Source organism: Oncorhynchus mykiss, chromosome 30 (genome assembly GCF_013265735.2).
Source record: "Oncorhynchus mykiss isolate Arlee chromosome 30, USDA_OmykA_1.1, whole genome shotgun sequence".
NCBI classification, from domain to species: domain Eukaryota; kingdom Metazoa; phylum Chordata; class Actinopteri; order Salmoniformes; family Salmonidae; genus Oncorhynchus; species Oncorhynchus mykiss.
Genome location: NC_050570.1, coordinates 3516493 through 3536694, shown reverse-complemented (window position 1 = coordinate 3536694; position 20202 = coordinate 3516493). Strand labels below are relative to the sequence as shown.

The 20202-nt window shown below is 46.0% G+C and overlaps 1 protein-coding gene across 6 annotated transcripts in view; it reads right to left on the bottom strand.

Annotated features, from left to right (window-relative positions):
- Window positions 1-20202, bottom strand: part of tle3a (TLE family member 3, transcriptional corepressor a) — a 98950-nt gene that overhangs the window by 28551 nt on the left and 50197 nt on the right. For 5 of the 6 annotated variants that reach the window (XM_036968665.1, XM_036968660.1, XM_036968661.1 and 2 more), the window contains 4 exons: window positions 11696-11888; window positions 10125-10135; window positions 1752-1868; window positions 386-436 (listed from right to left, as the gene is read on the bottom strand). In XM_036968665.1, coding sequence (XP_036824560.1) covers window positions 386-436; window positions 1752-1868; window positions 10125-10135; window positions 11696-11888 — 372 coding nt within the window. The remainder of the gene's footprint in view (window positions 1-385; window positions 437-1751; window positions 1869-10124; window positions 10136-11695; window positions 11889-20202) is intronic. The other variant, XM_036968662.1, reaches the window with a different exon arrangement.

Genomic DNA, 20202 nt, shown 5'->3' with positions numbered 1-20202 from the left:
GTAATACACCTGTAGTATTACACCTGTAGTAATACACCTGTAGTAATACACCTGTAGTATTACACCTGTAGTAATACACCTGTAGTATTACACCTGTAGTAATACACCTGTAGTATTACACCTGTAGTAATACACCTGTAGCAATACACCTGTAGCAATGCACCTGTAGTAATACACCTGTAGTAATACACCTGTAGCAATGCACCTGTAGTAATACACCTGTAGCAATGCACCTGTAGTAATACACCTGTAGTATTACACCTGTAGTAATACACCTGTATGTTGTTATCAGTAGAGACTACTGAGTAATACACCTGCAGTAATACACCTGTAGTAATACACCTGTAGTAATACACCTGTAGTATTACACCTGCATGTTGTTTACCTCATTGGACACATCTACGACCAGGTCATCACTCTTATCTCCATCACTGTCCTATAGAGAGGAACATTGGAGAAGCAGTCAACATGACATGAAATACCTTTCTATAAACCAGCACATCTACAGCATTCATACCAATCCATTGTGTCTATCAACAGCCTTCACACCAATCCATTGTGTCTGTCAACAGCCTTCACACCAATCCATTGTGTCTCAACAGCCTTCACACCAATCCATTGTGTCTATCAACAGCCTTCACACCAATCCATTGTGTCTCAACAGACTTCACACCAATCCATTGTGTCTGTCAACAGCCTTCACACCAATCCATTGTGTCTCAACAGCCTTCACACCAATCCATTGTGTCTATCAACAGCCTTCACACCAATCCATTGTGTCTATCAACAGCCTTCACACCAATCCATTGTGTCTCAACAGCCTTCACACCAATCCATTGTGTCTCAACAGCCTTCACACCAATCCATTGTGTCTATCAACAGCCTTCACACCAATCCATTGTCTATCAACAGCCTTCACACCAATCCATTGTGTCTATCAACAGCCTTCACACCAATCCATTGTCTATCAACAGCCTTCACACCAATCCATTGTGTCTCAACAGCCTTCACACCAATCCATTGTGTCTCAACAGCCTTCACACCAATCCATTGTGTCTCAACAGCCTTCACACCAATCCATTGTGTCTCAACAGCCTTCAAACCAATCCATTGTGTCTATCAACAGACTTCACACCAATCCATTGTGTCTATCAACAGCCTTCAAACCAATCCATTGTGTCTCAACAGCCTTCACACCAATCCATTGTGTCTGTCAACAGCCTTCACACCAATCCATTGTGTCTGTCAACAGCCTTCACACCAATCCATTGTCTATCAACAGCCTTCACACCAATCCATTGTCTGTCAACAGCCTTCACACCAATCCATTGTGTCTGTCAACAGCCTTCACACCAATCCATTGTGTCTCAACAGCCTTCACACCAATCCATTGTGTCTATCAACAGCCTTCACACCAATCCATTGTGTCTATCAACAGCCTTAACACCAATCCATTGTGTCTATCAACAGCCTTCACACCAATCCATTGTGTCTGTCAACAGCCTTCATACCAATCCATTGTGTCTGTCAACAGCCCTGAATCCCCAATCTAGCCTAGCCCCGGAGCACTACTGTAGATCTGACGATTGGATTGGTGTAAACAATGTGGTCATGGCGCCATCTTGCCCTCTGATAGGCCAGCTGGAATTGTTTCCATATTGCTTACAACTAATTCAGCACTCTCAGATCTAGTGCCTAGGGGGCAAGGAGCTAGGAGCTAAGGGTGGATATACGGGACTGAGGGGACTTACGTATCTGCTCATACTGTCCTTCTCGTCCACTTTGCGTTTCTTAGAGTCCAGACTGTAGTCGGAGGAGCTGTGTTTCTCACTGGCTGTTCTCAGGCTGTCGGTCGGGGAGACGTTATTCTGGAAGAAATAACATATATAAATAAAAATAACATATAGCAAGTGATAATTCTGTCTTTAAAATATGTTAATTCCATCGCTGTTCACACTTTGACAACAAGTTCATCTGCTTTCTAGAAAATGATTAACGGGAGATTTGTACTATAATCCCTGGGTTTAACCCAGAAAGGGAAATGACTGGTCGTTTCACGCTGCTGCCACAGGGATTAACACCACAGGAAGTAGTTCAAGCGTTGGGCCAGTAACCCAAATGTTGCTGGATCGAATCCCCAAAAAAAGGACATGGTAAGAATCTGTCTGTCACGTTCTCACCTTATGTCTTTGTTTCAGTATGGTCAGAGCGTGAGTTGGGTGGGTTGTCTATGTTAGTTTTTCTATGATTTGGTATTTCTGTGTTTGGCCTGGTATGGTTCTCAATCAGAGGCAGTTGTCAATCATTGTCCCTGATTGAGAACCATAATTAGGTAGCCTGTTTTCTATTGTGTTTCGTGGGTGATTGTTTTCTGTTGTGTGTCTGCACCAGCCAGAACTGTTTTGGTCGTTTCTCTTTGTCATTTTGTTATTTCCGTGTTCATCTAATAACAATGGACACACACCACGCTGCAAACTGGTCCGACCTATCTTACTCCTCATCAGAGGAAGACGAAAACCCACTATCGTTCTGCACCTGGTAGTTAACCCACTTGGGCGCCGAAGACGTCGATGTCGATTATGGCAGCACCCCCGCACCTCTCTGATTCAGAGGGGTTGGGTTCAATTTCGGGAAGACACATTTCAGTTCAATGCATTCAGTTTGTCATGACGTTGCCCTCTTTGGGAACAGCAAGCCCCATTCCCCTCTCCTTGTCTCCTACACCCAGGCTGCTGTGGTCAGAGAGAGGTCATAAATTCCTGGAGGAGATGATCTCCTCATGGCCACAGTATAGAGACAAAGTGAATTTTCATAGAGAACAAAGGAATTTCTTCCACCTCACAGAACTTGAGGTCCGAACAACATTTATGTTCTGGAGAAGGTATAAAAGATCGGTGAAGAATCCAGCTACGAACTGGTCCGTTTGTTACAACTTGGGGAAGCTCATGGGAGACGGTGTGACCACATTACCATAACGCTGTTTATTTAATAGCCTCAGATATGAGGTTTACATTTAATTATTGTATAATATGAATGAGTGAGGATGATACTGTTTGTAAAATTGTGTAATATGATTTTGGACTGTTTAATGAAGGAAACTCCAATTCCCTTTTGAGTTTAACGAAATCAGAGGACCGCCCATGAGCCCAGTTAGGGTCGGGCATCCTTTTCTGCAATTCCCGAATAAAACCCAACTTTGAGAATTTCTCAACAGACCATGTTTCCCTCAATCACGGGAGGACAAAGGTTGTAGACCATTGCTGAATCTTCTAACCATACCACGTGGTTAAACTCTTAGACTATCGATACCGACAGAATAAGAACAAGTCTTTGATATTGATTACTAGTCTGCAGCTAGGAATTCAGTATCATTGAACGTGAAGAACAACAACCGCCGAAACATCCATTCTATAACGACATGAATGAATGTCACTCTGAACTAACCATTCTAACCATGATAGAGAGGGCGGACAAACTCTCCAACAGAAACAAACTTTTCAACAGAAATCCCGACGACACACTGAGCGTAAATATATATGTATTGATTGCAATTGTTCCCGAATGAGTGAACGTTCATGTGCAAAGGATTAGCATTTCAATTGTTATAATTATCAACTGTGTGTTGTCTCATCTCAGTCGACCCCCACTTCGCTTTTGTACACCAAGCCGCGATGCCGGTTTATCCCACTAGGGAAACTCCGTTATCATTTTCTTGTAACTTGTAATCTACTGTTTGTTTATGCATTTCTGTGAATTACTTAGTTAGTAAATAAATGATTTTAAGACAATTGATGTATGGATTCACTTCTTAGTGAAGACTGGGTTCGTGCAGATAACCGACAATTTACGATGTTTGGAATGAGACTAACGTGAGGTAAAATAAATAATTCATTAATCAGAAGACTAATTGATCAGATATCATAAATATCTGAAAAGTTATATTAGGAAAATTATAACTTGGTAATCTGAATATTTTTTCTTGGTGCCCCGACTTCCTAGTTAATTACAGTTACATGATTAATTAGTTAATCACGAAATGCTAATTACAGAGAGTTATTTGATAAAGATTAATCTTCAGTTTAATGATGCCAAAGACATGACAAGTTGTACAACTGACTAGGTGCCCCCCCCTTTCCTACAGCAGAGCAGACTTTCATTACAAATAAAGAAAAGACTCGTTATCTGGTTCCTCTATATTATAATCTATTCGGTTTTTAAAATGTTTTATTAGAGTATCTCGGTTTTAAAAACCTTTTCTATCATGAGAGCTACATTTAAATAATGAAACATGTCACGAGATACTCATTTATTTTCTGGCTTTCAGATAGGAACATTCTTCTCCCCTGTACCTCTTCATCCTGGTCCTTAGAGAGAAAGTAGTGCACTATGTTGTCAACTCTATCCCTGGTCCTTAGAGAGAAAGTAGTGCACTATGTTGTCAACTCTTCCCCTGGTCCTTAGAGAGAAAGTAGTGCACTATGTTGTCAACTCTTCCCCTGGTCCTTAGAGAGAAAGTAGTGCACTATGTTGTCAACTCTTCCCCTGGTCCTTAGAGAGAAAGTAGTGCAATATGTTGTCAACTCTTCCCCTGGTCCTTAGAGAGGAAGTAGTGCACTATGTTGTCAACTCTTCCCCTGGTCCTTAGAGAGGAAGTAGTGCACTATGTTGTCAACTCTTCCCCTGGTCCTTAGAGAGGAAGTAGTGCACTATGTTGTCAACTCTTCCCCTGGTCCTTAGAGAGAAAGTAGTGTACTATGTTGTCAACTCTTCCCCTGGTCCTTAGAGAGAAAGTAGTGTACTATGTTGTCAACTCTTCCCCTGGTCCTTAGAGAGAAAGTAGTGCACTATGTTGTCAACTCTTCCCCTGGTCCTTAGAGAGGAAGTAGTGCACTATGTTGTCAACTCTTCCCCTGGTCCTTAGAGAGGAAGTAGTGCACTATGTTGTCAACTCTTCCCCTGGTCCTTAAGAGAGAAAGTAGTGCACTATGTTGTCAACTCTTCCCCTGGTCCTTAGAGAGAAAGTAGTGCACTATATTGTCAACTCTTCCCCTGGTCCTTAGAGAGAAAGTAGTGCACTATGTTGTCAACTCTTCCCCTGGTCCTTAGAGAGAAAGTAGTGCACTATGTTGTCAACTCTTCCCCTGGTCCTTAGAGAGAAAGTAGTGCACTATGTTGTCAACTCTTCCCCTGGTCCTTAGAGAGAAAGTAGTGCACTATGTTGTCAACTCTTCCCCTGGTCCTTAGAGAGAAAGTAGTGCACTATGTTGTCAACTCTTCCCCTCGACACAGCCAGCCTGTTAGACACAGCCAGCCTGTTAGACACAGCCAGCTAGTTAGACACAGCCAGCTAGTTAGACACAGCCAGCCTGTTAGACACAGCCAGCCTGTTAAACACAGCCACAGCCAGCCTGTTAGACACAGCCAGCCTGTTAGACACAGCCAGCCTGTTAGACACAGCCACAGCCAGCCTGTTAGACACAGCCAGCCTGTTAAACACAGCCAGCCTGTTAGACACAGCCACAGCCAGCCTGTTAGACACAGCCAGCCTGTTAGACACAGCCAGCCTGTTAGACACAACCAGCCTGTTAGACACAGCCAGCCTGTTAGACACAGCCACAGCCAGCCTGTTAGACACAGCCAGCCTGTTAGACACAGCCACAGCCAGCCTGTTAGAGACAGCCAGCCTGTTAGACACAGCCAGCCTGTTAGACACAGCCACAGCCAGCCTGTTAGAGACAGCCAGCCTGTTAGACACAGCCAGCCTGTTAGACACAGCCACAGCCAGCCTGTTAGAGACAGCCAGCCTGTTAGACACAGCCAGCCTGTTAGACACAGACACAGCCAGCCTGTTAGACACAGCCACAGCCAGCCTGTTAGACACAGCCAGCCTGTTAGAGACAGCCAGCCTGTTAGACACAGCCAGCCTGTTAGAGACAGCCAGCCTGTTAGACACAGCCACAGCCAGCCTGTTAGACACAGCCAGCCTGTTAGACACAGCCACAGCCAGCCTGTTAGACACAGCCAGCCTGTTAGACACAGCCAGCCTGTTAGACACAGCCAGCCTGTTAGACACAGCCAGCCTGATTCTCTTAGATTTCCTTCTTGTCTTTACTCTAAGAGATCAAAAATATACAGATTGTTGCCACCTCTTTTTTTTATGTGTGTGTGTTTCTCTCTCTTTCTCGCTTCATGAGATCTAAAACATGGACCAAGTGCGAGACGGCACGACAGTCTAGTAGAAGAAGTTAACTAAGGGTGATGGTCAGATTAGACCAAGGATTTCTCAAAACTGTTTTGGTTCCGCAGACCCCTTTTTATGGGATAACAAATCAATCAGCCCCCCCCCTCCCTCCCTCCCCCCCTCCCTCCCTCTCTCCCTCCCTCCCTCCCTCCCTCCCTCCCCCCCTCCCTCCCTCCCTCCCTCCCACCTCTGTTCCGATCTGTAGGACAGGCTGTTTGCTGGACAGCCGCTTAGTTCTCTCTCTCTCTCTCTCTCTCTCTCTCTCTAGTAGTTTGTCGTCTAGTGTTGTTGGTGGGGACGGGGGATGGGGACAAGAGTGAGGGAGGGAGGAAAGCTTCTGAAAACAAGCTGCCTTTAGTCCAGGCCCATTCTGTTGGCTAGGACAAGCTGATGTCATGGTGGTGTTTGGAGCTGGTTCTAGGCTTTTAATCCATCTGAGGCGTCTGGGATTGAAACAGAATGTAATAGAACCATAATGACAATCTATAACAAAGAGTTAATAATTCACAAAACAGTAATACTATAGGGACATCCCCCGGCCTGCACGGCCTGCAGAGTAAGCAGCTCGAGTTGGACACAATTGAATAACATTGCGGGTTAAAGTTTCAGATTGGCACAATGTCATGCGTACAACATCTTGTATTACTGAGAGTCTGGACGTTTGGTAACGTTTCTGAAAGCACGTTACTTAGGGTGTTTTTCACGCCTTGGTTGATGTTTTATTCGAGCTGCAGGTCTACCACTTCTACTTTAAGGTCTACCACTTCTCCTTTAAGGTCTACCACTTCTCATTTAAGGTCTATCACTTCTCCTTTAAGGTCTACCACTTCTCATTTAAGGTCTATCACTTCTCCTTTAAGGTCTACCACTTCTCCTTTAAGGTCTATCACTTCTCCTTTAAGGTCTACCACTTCTCCTTTAAGGTCTATCACTTCTCCTTTAAGGTCTATCACTTCTCCTTTAAGGTCTATCACTTCTCCTTTAAGGTCTACCACTTCTCCTTTAAGGTCTATCACTTCTCCTTTAAGGTCTACCACTTCTCCTTTAAGGTCTATCACTTCTCCTTTAAGGTCTACCACTTCTCCTTTAAGGTCTATCACTTCTCCTTTAAGGTCTACCACTTCTCCTTTAAGGTCTACCACTTCTCCTTTAAGGTCTATCACTTCTCCTTTAAGGTCTACCACTTCTCCTTTAAGGTCTATCACTTCTCCTTTAAGGTCTATCACTTCTCCTTTAAGGTCTACCACTTCTACTTTAAGTTCTATCACTTCTCCTTTAAGGTCTACCACTTATCCTTTAAGGTCTACCACTTCTACTTTAAGGTCTATCACTTCTCCTTTAAGGTCTACCACTTCTCCTTTAAGGTCTATCACTTCTCCTTTAAGGTCTATCACTTCTCCTTTAAGGTCTATCACTTCTCCTTTAAGGTCTACCACTTCTCCTTTAAGGTCTATCACTTCTCCTTTAAGGTCTACCACTTCTCCTTTAAGGTCTATCACTTCTCCTTTAAGGTCTACCACTTCTCCTTTAAGGTCTATCACTTCTCCTTTAAGGTCTACCACTTCTCCTTTAAGGTCTACCACTTCTCCTTTAAGGTCTACCACTTCTCCTTTAAGGTCTATCACTTCTCCTTTAAGGTCTACCACTTCTCCTTTAAGGTCTATCACTTCTCCTTTAAGGTCTACCACTTCTCCTTTAAGGTCTACCACTTCTCATTTAAGGTCTACCACTTCTCATTTAAGGTCTACCACTTCTCCTTTAAGGTCTACCACTTCTCCTTTAAGGTCTATCACTTCTCCTTTAAGGTCTACCACTTCTCCTTTAAGGTCTATCACTTCTCCTTTAAGGTCTACCACTTCTCCTTTAAGGTCTATCACTTCTCCTTTAAGGTCTACCACTTCTCCTTTAAGGTCTACCACTTCTCCTTTAAGGTCTACCACTTCTCATTTAAGGTCTACCACTTCTCATTTAAGGTCTACCACTTCTCCTTTAAGGTCTACCACTTCTCCTTTAAGGTCTATCACTTCTCCTTTAAGGTCTACCACTTCTCCTTTAAGGTCTATCACTTCTCCTTTAAGGTCTACCACTTCTCTTTTAAGGTCTACCACTTCTCCTTTAAGGTCTATCACTTCTCCTTTAAGGTCTACCACTTCTCCTTTAAGGTCTATCACTTCTCCTTTAAGGTCTACCACTTCTCCTTTAAGGTCTACCACTTCTCTTTTAAGGTCTACCACTTCTCCTTTAAGGTCTATCACTTCTCCTTTAAGGTCTACCACTTCTCCTTTAAGGTCTATCACTTCTCCTTTAAGGTCTACCACTTCTCCTTTAAGGTCTACCACTTCTCCTTTAAGGTCTACCACTTCTCCTTTAAGGTCTACCACTTCTACTTTAAGTTCTATCACTTCTCCTTTAAGGTCTACCACTTCTCCTTTAAGGTCTACCACTTCTCCTTTAAGGTCTATCACTTCTCCTTTAAGGTCTACCACTTCTCCTTTAAGGTCTATCACTTCTCCTTTAAGGTCTACCACTTGTCCTTTAAGGTCTACCACTTCTCCTTTAAGGTCTATCACTTCTCCTTTAAGGTCTACCACTTCTCCTTTAAGGTCTACCACTTCTACTTTAAGTTCTATCACTTCTCCTTTAAGGTCTACCACTTCTCCTTTAAGGTCTATCACTTCTCCTTTAAGGTCTATCACTTCTCCTTTAAGGTCTACCACTTCTACTTTAAGTTCTATCACTTCTCCTTTAAGGTCTACCACTTATCCTTTAAGGTCTACCACTTCTACTTTAAGGTCTATCACTTCTCCTTTAAGGTCTACCACTTCTCCTTTAAGGTCTATCACTTCTCCTTTAAGGTCTACCACTTCTACTTTAAGGTCTATCACTTCTCCTTTAAGGTCTACCACTTCTCCTTTAAGGAATGATGTTGTAATTTTACTAAACAAAATATAGAAGAAACATGGAACATTTTTAACGATTTTACTGAGTTCCAGTTCATATAAGGAAATCAGTTCAATTTAAATCATTTCAGTAGACCCTAATCTATGGATTCTATGACTGGGCAGGGGCGCAGCCGTGGGTGGACCTGGGAGGACAATAGCCCCACCCACTGAGGAGCCAGGCCCAACCAATCAGAATAAGTTACTGGGTTACTGGTCTCAGAACGATCCAGCAGGAGAAGAAGCTGGATGTGGAGGTCCTGGGGAGGCGTGGTCACACGTGTTCTGCGGTTGTGAGGCCGGGTTTTGCACAACCGAAGAATTTCTACACAAACTGTCAGAAACCGTCTCAGGGAAGCTCATCTGCTCGTCGTCCTCACCGGGGTCGTGACCTGACTGCAGTTCAGCGTCATAACCGACTTCAGTGGGCAAAATGATCACCTTCGATGGCCAATGGCAACGCTTGAGAAATGTGCTCTTCACGGATGAATCCCGATTTCAACTGGCAGCGTGTTTCAGTTCCCATCAATATCCAGCAACTTCACACAGTCTTTGAAGAGGAGTGGGACAACATTCCACAGGCCACAATCAACAGCCTGATCAACTCTATGTGAAGGAGATGTGTCGCGCTACATGAGGCAAATGGTCACACCAGATACTGACTGGTTTTCTGATCACACCAGATACTGACTGGTTTTCTCATCCACACCCCTACCTTTTTATTTTAAAGGTATCTGTGACCAACAGATGCATATCTGTATTCCCAGTCATGTGAAATTGATTTCCTTATATGAACTCTAACTCAGTGAAATCTTTTGAAATTGTTTCATGTTTGTGTTTATATTTTTTGTTCAGTGTTTGATTCAAGGAAAATAGTAAATATTATGCATACTCATTATCTTGTAGTACACAAAAACAAAGAGATTGAATTTGGCAGAACTCACCGTACTCTCTGCTTATAGGAAATGGCCACGGCCAGGAGAGATGGCAATCAGTGATGACCAGCCATGAAAAGAAAAACAAGTCAGTTGGCATATCAAAAACAAGATTTGACTGCAGGGCAGAACTCCTTTATCAGAATAGCTGTTCTAGCCAAATCACAGCCTGAGAATGTACCAGCTCATTACCCAGAGAGAATGTATAAAGGCTGTGCTTTCCTCTTAACAAGCTCGTGAGGAGTAAATAGGCAACTTCATTCTGTAAATAATACTCTTTCACTTAGGCAACTTCATTCTGTAAATAATACTCATCACTTAGGCAACTTCATTCTGTAAATAATACTCATCACTTAGGCAACTTCATTCTGTAAATAATGTAATGTATTAATAATAATAATGTAATAATAACTCCATTTTGCATAGATTAGAAATCTCGGACTTTACTTGCTACACACATGGAGCCTCTGGCTGTTTTGATCGACCAGTGACGACAAGTGAGTGGGCTACCGGAGTGTCTTTTTAATGTGTCGGGGTCATTAAAACTGTGGTTTAATTAAACTGCAGAATGGACTGGTCTATCTTGTAGGCTATGTAGTAATGTCACATAGATCATTTAAAACATTTTTTATTTTAATTTTAACAAAAATTAATACTATCCCATCTAATATCAACGTCCGTTCGGATATCCCGCCCAAAACGGCGAATTCCACTTCCTAAATACGAACAATTCAATTTTGGCCACTTTTTTTCCACCCCACACCTTTTTATGATGTAATTTAGGGTAGTATTCTTCACACTGCTGCATGGAGACATCATTACACCATTTACACAAACACATCCACCTTCATCACTCCTGATACAGACGTAGTAAGGCTTCTAGAAGACTCCTGATACAGAAGTAGTAAGGCTTCTAGAAGACTCCTGATACAGAAGTAGTAAGGCTTCTAGAAGACTCCTGATACAGAAGTAGTACGGCTTCTAGAAGACTCCTGATACAGAAGTAGTAAGGCTTCTAGAAGACTCCTGATACAGAAGTAGTAAGGCTTCTAGAAGACTCCTGATACAGAAGTAGTAAGGCTTCTAGAAGACTCCTGATACAGAAGTAGTAAGGCTTCTAGAAGACTCCTGATACAGAAGTAGTAAGGCTTCTAGAAGACTCCTGATACAGAAGTAGTAAGGCTTCTAGAAGACTCCTGATACAGAAGTAGTAAGGCTTCTAGAAGACTCCTGATACAGAAGTAGTAAGGCTTCTAGAAGACTCCTGATACAGAAGTAGTAAGGCTTCTAGAAGACTCCTGATACAGAAGTAGTAAGGCTTCTAGAAGACTCCTGATACAGAAGTAGTAAGGCTTCTAGAAGACTCCTGATACAGAAGTAGTAAGGCTTCTAGAAGACTCCTGATACAGAAGTAGTACGGCTTCTAGAAGACTCCTGATACAGAAGTAGTAAGGCTTCTAGAAGACTCCTAATACAGAAGTAGTAAGGCTTCTAGAAGACTCCTGATACAGAAGTAGTAAGGCTTCTAGAAGACTCCTGATACAGAAGTAGTAAGGCTTCTAGAAGACTCCTTTCATCACCTCTGTGTTCCACGTCGTGATGATTCTTCTCATCCTTAACAGGGAGGTTAGCCTGGCTCCCCAGAGCTCCGAGGGCCAGCAGCCCAGACCCTGGGATTATCCCAGGAGGCTGGAGCCCGGACGGGTGGGCGGCCAGGAGGGGAGGACCACCGTGGGCTGCATGGGACAGGTGCTGAGCCTGGAGCTGTTGCTGCTGTAGACGGGAGGGGGCAGAGACGGAGCAAGAAGAGGACAAGTGGGTCGGAGGGTAAGAGAAGAGAGACGCCGTACACTGACCACTAACCCATAGAACCTCAGGATCTCTGTAACACAAACTGCTGTAGGTTTCCCCAGAGGACTCATTACTAAACTAGTATATATATATATTTTTTTTTTGCACAGATCTAGACTCAAGTTAAAAGAGGCAAAGTTCATCAAGTTACGAATTGCATCCATTCAGTCATTGAACACGATCAAACATACTTTATTAAAATTATTGTTTTACTTCGTGGCCGGCTGTTGGTCTAGGTTGCGGCGATAACATAGTAATTTACCTACGACAGTCTTCAGGGGAAACATAACTATGTTTAACCTAATGTACTTGAGAAACCCCAGCCACTAAAACACACAGGCTGATCACTTAAACCGGGACTATTTGACAAGCACGGAGAGATATTAACATGTTAACAGGTCTATAGCTGTCTAGGATAAGAGTGGATGACAGAGCTGTGTCCATCACAGTGCTATTCTATTTCCATACCAGGCTATGGAGCCAGTAAGTGAGGTTTAACCAGGCTATAGAGAGATTAGATATTAACACATTAACACGTCTATAGACGTCTGGATGAGAGCAACAGAGCTATATCCCCCTCTCAGTGCTACAGAGCCACGCCCCTCTCAGTGCTACAGAGCCACACCCCTCTCAGTGCTACAGAGCCACACCCCTCTCAGTGCTACAGAGCCACGCCCCTCTCAGTGCTACAGAGCCACGCCCCTCTCAGTGCTACAGAGCCACGCCCCTCTCAGTGCTACAGAGCCACGCACCTCTCAGTGCTACAGAGCCACGCCCCTCTCAGTGCTACAGAGCCACGCCCCTCTCAGTGCTACAGAGCCACGCCCCTCTCAGTGCTACAGAGCCACGCCCCTCTCAGTGCTACAGAGCCACGCCCCTCTCAGTGCTATAGAGCCATGCCCCTCTCAGTGCTACAGACCTATATCCCCCTCTCAGTGCTACAGAGCCACCCCCCTCTCAGTGCTACAGAGCCACGCCCCTCTCAGTGCTACAGAGCCACGCCCCCTCTCAGTGCTACAGAGCCATGCCCCTCTCAGTGCTACAGAGCCACCCCCCTCTCAGTGCTACAGAGCCACGCCCCTCTCAGTGCTAAAGAGCCACACCCCTCTCAGTGCTACAGAGCCACGCCCCTCTCAGTGCTACAGAGCCACGCCCCTCTCAGTGCTACAGAGCCACGCCCCTCTCAGTGCTACAGAGCCACGCCCCTCTCAGTGCTACAGAGCCACGCCCCTCTCAGTGCTACAGAGCCACGCCCCTCTCAGTGCTTAACCAACACAAAAACATCCTATGGCGTTCTGCATTAGCGTCGAACAGCCCCCGTGAAATGCAGCTGTTCAGGGAAGCTAGAAACCATTATACACAGGCAGTTAGAAAGGTTTATAATCTTTATGGAAGGCTGGATCCTCCCCAATGTCTCTAATAACGTTTTAATCATTTTGCACCCGATGCTAATTTTAGCCATTTTAAAAGTAAAAGGCGTACTAACTTTATTCCCGCGAAACGAAAATTCATTTAAAAAAAATAATATTTTAATTGCATAACATTTTCAAAGTTTAATGGTTTTTGTGTGATTTGTTAAATTGGGTTACCTCTTTATCAATGAATGTGGTGGAAATGTAGCTCAAATATATATATATTTTTTTAGGGAGTGTACTTACTTTTTCACATGACTGTATACGCACCAATTTTGGGGGGTTATTTTTATTTTATATAACCTTTATTTAACGAGGCAAGTCAGTTAAGAACAAAATCTTATTTACAATGACAGGTCTACCCCGGCCAAACCCCAGACGACGCTGGGCCAATTGTACGCCGCCCCCTATGGGACTCCCAATCACTGCCGGGTGTGATACAGCCTGGATTCGAACCGGGTACTGTAGTGACGCCTCTTGCACTGAGATGCAGTGTCTAAGACCTCTGTGTCACTCGGGAGACCAGTAAGCATCAACATAAATTACAAATAGCATTTAGTCGTACGTATAAATAAAGACATAAACAAGTGATATAATATGAACCACACAACTTTATTGAAATAAGCATCTTAACGGAAAACATTGTCTTATTCAAACCTGAACATTTTAATATTTAAAATTGCTACCGAAACATGATTCAACACTAACTTCATCACAATATAATATAATACTAATAATATAACAATTATTATTAGTTTTTACTTTTTAATCAATTTCTAAAAGTCAAAAGTAAAGAAAAGGAATTCCAAAAAGAAAAACATTATTTATTTATAATTTAATAATTTATTATTATTATTATTATTATTTTACAAGTCCTTACAATTCACAGGTCCGATACACCCCGAAGGCCATTCGAGGCATGACTGAAACAAAGGGAGGCTGGCATGATGTCTTGGATACGAACGGGGGACACGCAGGAGAAGGAGGACACGCAGGAGAAGGAGGACACGCAGGAGAAGGGGGGACACGCAGGAGAAGTGGGGACACGCAGGAGAAGTGGGGACACGCAGGAGAAGGAGGACACGCAGGAGAAGGGGGGACACGCAGGAGAAGGAGGACACGCAGGAGAAGGGGGGACACGCAGGAGAAGGAGGACACGCAGGAGAAGGGGGGACACGCAGGAGAAGGAGGACACGCAGGAGAAGGAGGACACGCAGGAGAAGGAGGACACCCAGGAGAAGGGGGACAGGCAGGAGAAGGGGGACACGCAGGAGAAGGGGGTCATTGTTTATAGTTACATTCCAGTTGAATAACCCCCCCGAGGCCTCAGTTAGCAGCTCCTTAACTTCCTCTGGCTCCTTGATCTCCTTCTCTCAATCCTCATCTTCTCCCAGTAGCTCAGCATCTTCCTCTAAGAAAGCCTCCCAGTAGCTCAGCATCTTCCTCTAAGAAGGCCTCCCAGTAGCTCAGCGTCTTCATCTAAGAAGGCCTCCCAGTAGCTCAGCATCTGCATCTAAGAAAAGCCTCCCAGTAGCTCAGCATCTTCCACTAAGAAAAGCCTCCCAGTAGCTCAGCATCTTTGTCTAAGAAAAGCCTCCCAGTAGCTCAGCATCTTTGTCTAAGAAAAGCCTCCCAGTAGCTCAGCATCTTCCTCTAAGAAGGCCTCCCAGTAGCTCAGCATCTTCATCTAAGAAGGCCTCCCAGTAGTTCATCATCAAGGCCATCTTCCTCTAAGAAGGGACTGCATTATCCTCATCTTCTCCCAGTAGCTCAGCATCTTCATCTAAGAAAGCCTCCCACTAGCTCAGCATCTTCCTCTAAGGCAGCCTCCCAGTAGCTCAGCATCTCCGTCTAAGAAGGCCTCCCAGTAGCTCAGCATCTTCCTCTAAGGCCTCCCAGTAGCTCAGCATCTTCCTCTAAGGCCTCCCAGTAGCTCAGCATCTTCCTCTAAGAAGGCCTCCCAGTAGCTCAGCATCTTCCTCTAAGAAGGCCTCCCAGTAGCTCAGCATCTTCCTCTATGGCGGCCTCCCAGTAGCTCAGCATCTTCCTCTAAGGCCTCCCAGTAGCTCAGCATCTTCCTCTAAGAAGGCCTCCAAGAAGCTCAGCATCTTCCTCTAAGAAGGCCTCCCAGTAGCTCAGCATCTTCCACTAAGAAGGCCTCCAAGAAGCTCAACATCTTCCTCTAAAAAGGCCTCCCAGTAGCTCAGCATCTTCCTCTAAGAAGGCCTCCCAGTAGCTCAGCATCTTCCTCTAAGAAGGCCTCCCAGTAGCTCAGCATCTTCCTCTAAGAAGGCCTCCCAGTAGCTCAGCATCTTCCTCTAAGAAGGCCTCCCAGTAGCTCAGCATCTTCCTCTAAGGTGGCCTCCCAGTAGCTCAGCATCTTCCTCTAAGGTGGCCTCCCAGTAGCTCAGCATCTTCCTCTAAGAAAGCCTCCCAGTAGCTCAGCATCTTCCTCTAAGGCGGCCTCCCAGTAGCTCAGCATCTTCCTCTAAGGCGGCCTCCCAGTAGCTCAGCATCTTCCTCTATGGCGGCCTCCCAGTAGCTCAGCATCTTCCTCTAAGGCCTCCCAGTAGCTCAGCATCTTCCTCTAAGAAGGCCTCCAAGAAGCTCAGCATCTTCCTCTAAGAAGGCCTCCCAGTAGCTCAGCATCTTCCACTAAGAAGGCCTCCAAGAAGCTCAACATCTTCCTCTAAGAAGGCCTCCCAGTAGCTCAGCATCTTCCTCTAAGAAGGCCTCCCAGTAGCTCAGCATCTTCCTCTAAGAAGGCCTCCCAGTAGCTCAGCATCTTCCTCTAAGGCGGCCTCCCAGTAGCTCAGCATCTTCCTCTAACGTGGCCTCCCAGTAGCTCAGCATCTTCCTCTAAGGCGGCCTCCCAGTAGCTCAGCATCTTCCTCTAAGGCGGCCATGCCGTCACTGTCCTCCTCATGGACAGGGACTGCATTATCCTCTTCTTTGTCTATTTCTAAAACTCATAAAATAAAAGTCAAACATTGAAAATGTAAATCAGTGACAACCCCTCCAAAGAATTGCCTAATAAAAAGTTATATTCAGAAAACACTTCAGTACATAAAAATAAAGGAATCAATGAAAGAGAAGTGTATCCACAAGCAACATTTTCCAAAGGATTTCATCGTAACATTTGAGAAAAAATGTAACATGCAGTGAAGAGAATATATATATATATATACAGTGGGGAGAACAAGTATTTGACACACTGCCGATTTTGCAGGTTTTCCTACTTACAAAGCATGTAGAGGTCTGTAATTTTTTATCATAGGTACACTTCAACTGTGAAATACTCTTTAAAAACCTAAATATCATTACCAACATTAAAAAAATATATATATATAAATTAAAAATCATGAATGACGGCACTGCCAAAAGTGGTCATAACCTGTCAGATTGAGTGGAGGACAGGCGACTGACTTCCTGTGGCAGGGGGCGTCATTTTCCTGTTGACCTTTCGAGAGAAAAAAACTAATTCCTGCCTCTTAACCAATCACATATCATCATGCAGACGTGGGGCGTGGCTCTGTAGCACTGAGAGGGGCGTGGCTCTGTAGCACTGAGAGGGGCGTGGCTCATTAGCACTGAGAGGGGGGTGGCTCTGTAGCACTGAGAGGGGTGTGGCTCATTAGCACTGAGAGGGGGTGGCTCTGTAGCACTGAGAGGGGGATATAGGTCTGTAGCACTGAGAGGGGGATATAGGTCTGTAGCACTGAGAGGGGCGTGGCTCTGTAGCACTGAGAGGGGCGTGGCTCATTAGCACTGAGAGGGGTGTGGCTCTGTAGCACTGAGAGGGGTGTGGCTCTGTAGCACTGAGAGGGGTGTGGCTCTGTAGCACTGAGAGGGGCGTGGCTCTGTAGCACTGAGAGGGGCGTGGCTCTGTAGCACTGAGAGGGGCGTGGCTCTGTAGCACTGAGAGGGGCGTGGCTCATTAGCACTGAGAGGGGTGTGGCTCTGTAGCACTGAGAGGGGCGTGGCTCTGTAGCACTGAGAGGGGCGTGGCTCTGTAGCACTGAGAGGGGCGTGGCTCTGTAGCACTGAGAGGGGCGTGGCTCTGTAGCACTGAGAGGGGCGTGGCTCTGTAGCACTGACGTTTATAGACGTGGATAGAATATACATCTTTGCTTGGCTTTACTTAGTAAAAGTGTCTCCATTCCCTTTTCGATAAAAACAGATGAATCTTAATTCCCACCATTATGTCATGCTGTCCACTAACACCATAACGCTCTCTGGGTGAATTCATATCACGCATGGTGTTAACGTTTACAATAGCACACAGACAAGGCAAAGAGACGCTATGAAAACAACAGTGGAAACACACCGACAAACTAATATTCACTCTCTTCAACATCCAGTCTGGTGGATCCACAGACACACAACGAGTCATCACGATGCTCCGTGGGTGATCGAAATGGACGTGGGTTAAAAAGCCCTTGGCAGTACATAAAACCAGGTTAGAACCAGGTTAAAACCAGGTTAAATAACCCTTCAGGAACACTTAGCAGGTTTAAAACCAGGTTAGAACCAGGTTAATTAACCCTTCAGGAACACTTAGCAGTACATAAAACCAGGTTAAAACCAGGTTAAAACCAGGTTAAATAACCCTTCAGGAACACTTAGCAGGTTTAAAACCAGGTTAGAACCAGGTTAATTAACCCTTCAGGAACACTTAGCAGTACATAAAACCAGGTTAAAACCAGGTTAAAACCAGGTTAAATAACCCTTCAGGAACACTTAGCAGTACATAAAACCAGGTTAAAACCAGGTTAAAACCAGGTTAAATAACCCTTCAGGAACACTTAGCAGTACATAAAACCAGGTTAAAAGCAGGTTAAAACCAGGTTAAATAACCCTTCAGGAACACTTAGCAGTACATAAAACCAGGTTAAATAACCCTTCAGGAACACTTAGCAGTATATAAAACCAGGTTAAAACCAGGTTAAATAACCCTTCAGGAACCACCAATAGACATCCTTTATTACAGCCATCTACAAGCACTGAATACTTAAAGACTATAATGGCAGTATGTGTGTTGTCTCTCTCCCCATCTCTTTCACAAGCCTCTACTGAAATACAAATCATTTGTAGTCTTTTTTGTTAAACTTGTTTACAGGGAGAAGAACTTAAGACCTACTAGGTACGTTAGTTATACTGTTGTCTTGGAGAATAATAACAAAGCCATTAATCATTCTGTAGATAAACAACCCTGATACATAGTCTATAGCATTAACTCTTGTCCAAGTGAATACTATGTGTATTCTCATAGCTTCCTCAAAGGTCAGGGAGGCTGGGGTACTCAGAGGGTACATCCTGAGGAAGGCACAGGCTACTAGTCTCAGGTCAAAACAGACACTGGTTTGTTACTCACTTAAAATGTGAATGACCATAGACGGGTTTGGTTGTTTAGCAACAATACAGACACCCGCACGCTCCCTCACCACCCGCACGCTCCCTCACCACCCGCACGCTCCCTCACCACCCACACGCTCCCTCACCACCCACACGCTCCCACACGCTCCCTCACCACCCGCACGCTCCCTCACCACCCACACGCTCCCTCACCACCCACACGCTCCCACACGCTCCCTCACCACCCATACGCTCCCTCACCACCCATACGCTCCCTCACCACCCGCACGCTCCCTCACCACCCTCACCACCATAATGCTCCCTCACCACCCACAAGCTCCCTCACCACCCTCACCACCATCACGCTCCCTCACCACCCACACGCTCCCTCACCACCCGCACGCTCCCTCACCACCCACACGCTCCCTCACCACCCACACGCTCCCACACACTCCCTCACCACCCATACGCTCCCTCACCACCCATACGCTCCCTCACCACCCGCACGCTCCCTCACCACCCTCACCACCATAATGCTCCCTCACCACCCACAAGCTCCCTCACCACCCTCACCACCATCACGCTCCCTCACCACCCACACGCTCCCTCACCACCCGCACGCTCCCTCACCACCCACACGCTCCCTCACCACCCACACGCTCCCACACGCTCCCTCACCACCCATACGCTCCCTCACCACCCATACGCTCCCTCACCACCCGCACGCTCCCTCACCACCCTCACCACCATAATGCTCCCTCACCACCCACAAGCTCCCTCACCACCCTCACCACCATCACGCTCCCTCACCACCCACACGCTCCCTCACCACCCGCACGCTCCCTCACCACCCACACGCTCCCTCACCACCCACACGCTCCCACACACTCCCTCACCACCCATACGCTCCCTCACCACCCATACGCTCCCTCACCACCCGCACGCTCCCTCACCACCCTCACCACCATAATGCTCCCTCACCACCCACAAGCTCCCTCACCACCCTCACCACCATCACGCTCCCTCACCACCCACACGCTCCCTCACCACCCGCACGCTCCCTCACCACCCACACGCTCCCTCACCACCCACACGCTCCCACACGCTCCCTCACCACCCACACGCTCCCACACACTCCCTCACCACCCATACGCTCCCTCACCACCCATACGCTCCCTCACCACCCGCACGCTCCCTCACCACCCTCACCACCATAATGCTCCCTCACCACCCACAAGCTCCCTCACCACCCTCACCACCATCACGCTCCCTCACCACCCACACGCTCCCTCACCACCCGCACGCTCCCTCACCACCCACACGCTCCCTCACCACCCACACGCTCCCACACGCTCCCTCACCACCCATACGCTCCCTCACCACCCATACGCTCCCTCACCACCCACACGCTCCCTCACCACCCGCACGCTCCCTCACCACCCGCCCGCTCCCTCACCACCCGCCCGCTC